General features: G+C 44.6%; 1 protein-coding gene across 1 annotated transcript; it reads left to right on the plus strand.

Moving 5' to 3' along the window:
- Positions 1–5797: 5797 nt before the first annotated feature.
- Positions 5798–6745, plus strand: LOC126488861 (olfactory receptor 52P1-like). The gene has a single exon (XM_050122633.1). It carries the CDS (start codon positions 5798–5800, stop codon positions 6743–6745), a length of 948 nt encoding a protein of 315 aa, XP_049978590.1.
- The last annotated feature ends 688 nt before the right edge of the window (positions 6746–7433 follow it).

Raw genomic sequence — 7433 nt, forward strand, 5'->3', positions numbered from 1 at the left:
CATCACCAAGTCCTCGCGGAGGACTCAAGCTTCAGATCTAAGCCTAGTTTCCAAGTCTTTTGGCCCAGGATTGCAGCTGTAGGAGCACACTGTGGAGACACAGCTGCTTGTTACTGAACTCTTTAATGAATCAGATGCCCCACCGGTCCTTCCCAATGCCTTCAGCCACTGAGCAGGAGCTGTGGGTGAGGGAGAGAGCGCCTGAATGTGGAGTGGAAGAAAAGTAATGACGGCAAGAGAGGAGAGGGTCTAGGCAGGGTCTGGGTTACTCAGCCAGGGTTTGCTGGTGGTAGTAGACTGTAAGGAGCACCCCAAAGACACAAGCAGTCAGGGCTTCTAATGATGGCGTGATGAGAGGATCGGATGCCCAAAGCAGACAAAGCCTCAGAAGAGAGTAGGAAGTATCTGGGCGTATACTGGAATGGGAGTGAGAGCAGGGAGCTAAGGCAATGCCCTGACCTCTTTTCTTGATCTGTTCTGCCTCCCTACCCCCCAGATAATCTGCTCACGTCTCACCCCCAACCCCCCAGAGGCTCGCTGACCCCACCACAAGTTCCCTTTCGCAATCAGTTTGCATCAACTGCCTCATACCTCAGAATGTAGCTCCATTCACTTCCTGCAGGTCATGGCAAAGCCCTGTCATGCTCCTCTCTCCATGAGAAGGGATGGACAAAACAGACTGGATATATCCTTAGCCTTCCCTTTTCCCAAAAGAAAAGGGGAACAGTTGACCTTGTCTCTGAGGAACTACCTAACCAGGCCTTGTCATAAGTACTGACTCCTCTCTGGGGAGACACTAGGGCTTTCTAGTCTTTGCCTCTGGCTTCCTACTAAGTCCACATCCTGGCCATTTTGTGGCTGTTACATTCAGTCTTGCTTCTCCCTGGAGGCAGAGTGTGGCCTAATTATAGTCAGGTAGTGAGTGTGCCTCTTTCTACCATCCCTTGGTATCTGCTGAGAACTGCCGCCGAATCCAGAAGACACAAAGAGCTCTTCCAGATGCTGCTTGCTCCTTGGCTGAGGAAGGGAGGATTGCTGGTTCATAATGAGAGCACGGTCATCTGTGGTTTTATCTTTGTTTGTAGGTTTGTTTTCTACACTGAGCTGTCATTTAAGATTATGGACAGGAGACCTGGGTTTAAATCTAGTTTATAACATTGGCAAGGTACTTAATCTCTTCATTCTTTGGATGGTTTCATTCTCATGACCCCAGTGCCTGGTCCTTCACACCTTACAGGATCCAATGAGATCATTATAGAATAACAAACTATGCTATTAATATTCGATAATTATTAGTCTCTAATATTATCAAAGTATCAACACCCCCCAGGACTGGTCTTAGATCTACTACTCTGCCATGATCCTAAGGAGAGAAGCTGGAGTTCAAATATACCTCTGTACCCCTCAGCCTGAAAACATTACTCCCTGAAGCACTGCAGCTACTTCTATTGAAGTTGTGTCCTCTTCCTATGTGGGTGTCCTAATGTCAACCCTCAGAAGTAAGCATGTACCACCCTTGGGCCTGTTGTCTCCAGGACACATTGCCCTGAAGCAGGACTTCCCCACATTGTTAAGGTCAGACTTCAAATCGCCCTCAAAACTACTGTCTTACACGATCCTACTACTGTAGCCCATTGAAGCCCGCTTATAGTGTCCAAACGCTTTTCTAGTCCAGAAATATTCTAGTCCCAAAGTATTCCGTATTCCTCCAAACAAAAGCATGGTCAGGACAATCACAACAATGCCATACTTCTGGAACCAACTTTTATCTTAGATCACTGTGAAGAGATACCATGACTATGGCAACTCCTAAAAAAGAAAGTATTTAATTGGGGCTGGCTTACAGTTTCAAAATTTTAGTCCCTCACCATCAAGGTGGGTAGCATAGTGGCACACAGGCAGACATAGAGCTGAAGAGGTAGCTGAGAGTTCTACATGTGGATCAGCATACAGCAAGAGGAAAGAGAGTGGATGACTTGGGCTTCAGAAACACCAAGCTCACCCCCAGCAACATACTTGCCCCAACAAGGCCACACCTCCTAATGGTGCCCTTCCCTGTGAGCCTATGGGGCTCACAACCACCATTCTCTTCAATGTCTTTCATCATGTTTCAATCAAACAGAATCCACACCACAACCTGCTACAACCTTTGTCTCATTGGCCATGGCCTCTTCACCAAATTCATTTTTACTTTCTCCTCTGTCACTCACCTTAGCAACTGGCCTGAGGCTGTCTTTCAAATTCATGAAATGCATTCCAGATGTTCTAAATCTACTGTTCCTTTTGCCTGTAGCAGTATACCTCATAGACCAGCTTGCCTTTCTCACTTACTTCATCAAGATCCCCAACTCAGTCAGCTCCTCAGAAAGGTCTATCATAATCACCAACTTGAACTAACATTTTCTTCCTTATAATTCATTTTTTTTCCCAAAGCACCTCTCACTTTTTAATTTTTAAATAAAATTGTGTACGTTTATCATGCATAGTATAATGTCTTAAATATATGTACTTTGTGACTTGGATAAATAAAGCTGACTTAATATGTACATTAATCCCACAATAAAGGGGCAGATCACTTGTCTAGATTGCTGTGGGACCATGGTCTTGTACTCTCTGAAGATTTGTCACTTGTACTGGTTTAATAAAATGCTGATTGGCTAGTAGCCAGGTTGGAAGTATAGGCAAGGGCAACCAGAACAGGAGAATTCTGGAAAGGGAAAAGGCTCAGTCTGTAGCCGTCACCCAGACCAAGAGGAAACAAGATGATAACGCCTCACTGATAAAAGGTACCAAGTCATATGGCTAACACAGACAAGAATTATGGGCTAATTTAAGATGTAAGAGTTAGTTAATAAGAAAACCTAAACTATGGGCTGGAGAGATGGCTCAGAGGTTAAGAGCATTGCATGCTCTTCCAAAGGTCCTGAGTTCAATTCCCAGCAACCACATGGTGGCTCACAACCATCTGTAATGGGGTCTGATGCCCTCTTCTGGCCTGCCGGCAGACACACAGACAGAATACTATATACATAATAAAATAAATAAATAAATATTAAAAAAAAGTTAAAAAAAAAAAGAAAACCTAAACTAACTGGCTAACCAGTTTATAATTAATGTAGGCCTCTATGTGTTTCTTTGGGACTGAATGACTGTAGTCCCGGAGGGACAGAAACCTCTGTCATGCAAACTAGATCATGCAAGAACTGGATTGGATCACCAGCACTAAGGAAAAAAAATTTTTAACTATTGTTAACTAAGTTCAGAGCATAATATAGTAACTCTCTCTTGAACCTCATTAGGGCCCTGGAGAAGTTCCACAGAAGACCGCCATCCACGCATGCAGTCAACAAGGGCATTTGTTATCTCTAGACTAGAAGTGCTAGCATGCTGGGGTTGCACATCCAACACAAAGGCAAAAACAGAGAATAGTGACCTCAAGAAAAGCTTGCAGGCTGTTTTATAACTAAAGGACTTCCAAAAGCAGTGTGATTTCAGTTTGTAGTGTGTGATTAGTATGTTCTAATTGGCTAGAGCTAGCAGGAGTTAGCTAAGCTTACAGCTTTTACAGCAAAGGTCACAGGCTTTGTCCTTATTTCGTTATTGCCCTAAGGCAATGGGGAGTTTGGTCCAGGCTTATCAAGTGCAGTTTTCCAAGTCCAAAGGGTGTTGGCAATTGGATATGCTTTGTTGTATCTTCCTCAGAAACTGTCTTGTTTAGTCTCAAGAGGCAGGAACTGAGGCCTAGCTCTTAACTGAGCTGTTAGGAGTTTGTCATATTTGCCTGGCCCTCTCAAATCTATCCCTCAATTAACTTCAACTTCTGTGTCTTTTGATCTAGTTTTCTTTTCCCACCACGCCAGTCTTTAAATTCCACAGATAAGAGGAATTTGTCTTTCTGTGTCTGTCTTCCTTCACCTAATACAATCTGCAGTTCATCCATATTGTGGCAAATAAAATTTTGTTCTTGTTATGGCTAAATAGCGTTTATCTGTACATATCCACCACATCCTCTTCGTCCACGTTATCTATTGATGGCTCTGAGTTCCATACCACTGGCTGTGAATAAACACTGGGATTTCATATATCTCTTCACATACTGATTTCATTTTCTTTGAGTATACACCCAGGAGTGAATTGAGAGGTCACACAATAGTTTCATTTGTAAATAAATAAATAACACATAGTAACACAGTAATGAGGCCCTTGCCAGATGGAGCCCCTAGAACTTGAACTTGCGAGCCTTTAAAACCATAAGCCAAAAAAAAATTTATTATTTATAAAGCACACTGTGGTATTGTTACAGCAGAAGGTAGATTAAGACATTCTTCCCTCTTCAAACAAAGTAAATTTCAAAGCTTCAATTTGATGCTTCTCTGCAGCATCCCAGAGGTCTCTTTACTGTCCTTATCACCAGGGAGTTTCTGCTCATACCTAGAGCCCTAATGACAGGATAAATACTGAAGCTCTAAGCCCCACAGGACCTGAACTCCACGATCACCCTCTTCTCATACCTGGTAAGTCTGTCTGTAAGCTCACTTCTGCATTAGACATACGGTAAGCTGACCACAGACCCGAGTGCCACTAGGCTCATTTCTCGCTGAGATATTCCTGGGTCTTTGGATAAAGACATCCTCTGTCAATCAACAGTGTCCTATAATGTATGGATCAGCCTCTCCAGGTCACAAGGAATCAGGTGAACAGAGTTGAGGTGAGATCATTGACTCTAGACAGCTAGTGAGTTTCTGAACCAGGATTTGAATTGATCTTGGTCTTTCATTGAGGAGTGATGAATTCTGGCAAAGGGTTTTCCATACACTCAAGAGGGTTGAAAAACCTGTTCCTTACCTCAAAACTTAGCTCTGTTCCTGGCACCTGGGCACCTATTCTTATATGTTTTAAGTAAGGTCTGTCTTATAGCAAATGCTAACATGATTCAAACAAGGCGAATGAATGAGAAACTACTTGCTATTTTGAGAAAGTTATTTGGAAGTGGCTGGGGTATGTTTGGTAGACTGCAAGTTGCAGATGAATCAGGAAAAAAAAAGCACTAGAGAATAAAAAGATGGCTAGGAGATATAGAGATAGAGGAAAATGCCATAAAAGTGTCCGGTACCACCTTCACCTTGAATGGGCTCAGCAAGCATGCTGCTCAGCCTAGAGGTCACTAAATCAGAAGACAGGAGGCCCTGTAAATGCTGATGGACATGCAACCAGGACATGCTCGGGCCCATCTTGTCGTGAGCTCTTCTCTCCGTGTGAACTCGGGCTTTCACTCTCTTCTCAATTTCATTTTCATCAGCATCTCTCCCCTACCGCCCTCTTCCCATAGTTTTCACTTGATCTCCCCACTCTCTTAAATTCTCAAATATTGCTGGTTCATGTATAAAAAAGTGAGAAGATGTATGTAGGTGGAGGGAGATCGGAGGAGTGTGTGAGGCAGACAGTGCGGAATAGAGATTCGTCAAAGCCCAGCATTGTCTTTGGACAAAGTTTAACTCTGCTTGCTTATGGATATTGTATATTGTCGGTGAGCTTAAAATTCACATCTCATGCTTTTACATAACTTAACATTTTATTATAGAATATATTTGCAAGCTGATACTAACCCATCTCCCTCTTTGTTATTTCCCAGGGCCCTACAAATCTTCTCATCCCAGATGCTCTTTTATAGAGTCTTAACTCAAATGTTTCTGCTGCCATTCAGCTAGAGCAGAAAGATGATCTTACCTCTTAAGGCTTCATAGAGCTTAGGACAAAGCAGTGAAATGTTCCATACATACTGGTCTTCGGCCTGACCATGCAATACACAAACCACAGCCATCAGAACCCAAGCTCCTTCCTGCTTATGGGAATTCCTGGCCTGGAGTCATCCCACTTCTGGATTGCATTTCCTTTCTGCTCCATGTACGCCCTGGCAGTGCTTGGCAACGTGGTGGTCCTGCTGGTGGTACACTCTGAACCATCACTGCACCAACCCATGTACCTGTTCCTGTGCATGCTGTCCACCATTGACCTGGTGCTCTGCACCTCCACTGTGCCCAAGCTCCTCGCACTCTTTTGGGCAAATGCTGCTGAGATTGCCTTTGGGGCCTGTGCTGCCCAAATGTTCTTTATCCATGGCTTCTCAGCTGTAGAGTCTGGGATCTTGCTATCAATGGCCTTTGACCGCTACTTGGCCATCTGTCGGCCACTGCACTATGGGTCATTGCTGTCCCTAGAATCAGTGAGCAAGTTAGGGGCTGTTGCTCTGCTTCGTGGCTTGGGGCTCATGACCCCACTTACTTGCCTACTGGCAAGGCTGAGCTACTGTGGCCGAGTGGTGGCACACTCCTACTGTGAGCACATGGCTGTGGTGAAGCTTGCTTGTGGAGGCACACAACCAAACAATATATACGGCATCACGGCAGCCACACTAGTAGTAGGAACTGACTCCATTTGTATTGCCGTATCCTATGCGCTCATCCTCCGGGCTGTGCTGGGCCTCTCCTCCAAAGAGGCCAGAGCTAAGACCTTTGGCACTTGTGGCTCCCACCTGGGTGTCATCCTTCTCTTCTACACGCCAGGGCTCTTCTCGTTCTATACACAGCGCTTTGGCCAGCATGTGCCCAGGCATGTCCACATCCTCCTGGCTGACCTCTACCTGGTTGTGCCACCCATGCTCAACCCCATCATCTATGGGATGAAAACCAAGCAGATCAGAGACGGAGCGTTCCGACTACTGAAGAGGGGTCCTGTCCAGTCATGATGCTTCAACCCCACCCCAGACCCAGCTGCCAACAGGATGGAAGGCAGAAGCCCACACTCAATGGAATCCTTATTTTAATGTGGAGATCGCATATGTGGAGGAGAAATCATTCACTGATAGGGTCACAATGGTCAGGAAGATTTTGCCTACAGGAAGATACAGCTTCCAAACTGATAGTGGCTTCCCTGGAAATCTCACTGTCTACCATCTCTCCTCTCTTCCAAAGAACGCTGATTAAATGGGAGAAATGTGGCTCCTGACCCGAGAAGAACAATACTTCCCACCCGCGGGTTGCTGTGTCCACCAGCTAATTCCTTTTTATTGCTGACAAATACTACATTTTGCAAAGCCACCACAGTTTGACTCTCTGATCTTGGACCCCTGGATGTTTTCCACTTTGAGCTGGTAGGAAATAAAGCTGCTATATTTCTTAACCTACAATTGCTAGGAAAAGGGGAGGTGTGTATTTAACAGAACCTGCTGGATGGCTTTGCTCAGTGTAGTTGTACCGTGTCACAGTCTCATCAGTGATGTCAAGCAGTTCCCAGTTGTCCCTCTCCTGCCCATCTTTGATAGTGTCATTATTTTTTTAACCACTCCAGTGAGTGTAAACTAAAAGAAATTCACTGCAGCACTGAGTTGAGTTTTTCTTGTAACCAATTATGTTAAATTCTCTCATGTTGACAAT

The sequence above is a fragment of the Alexandromys fortis genome, unplaced genomic scaffold (assembly GCF_014885135.2).
Source record: "Alexandromys fortis isolate MF-2015 unplaced genomic scaffold, M_Fortis_MF-2015_v1.1 scaffold_209, whole genome shotgun sequence".
Classification (NCBI taxonomy): domain Eukaryota; kingdom Metazoa; phylum Chordata; class Mammalia; order Rodentia; family Cricetidae; genus Alexandromys; species Alexandromys fortis.

Excerpts from the sequence above, each read along its gene's own strand:
- LOC126488861 (XM_050122633.1), top strand. The coding sequence starts at position 5,798 with ATGCAATACACAAACCACAGCCATCAGAACCCAAGCTCCTTCCTGCTT.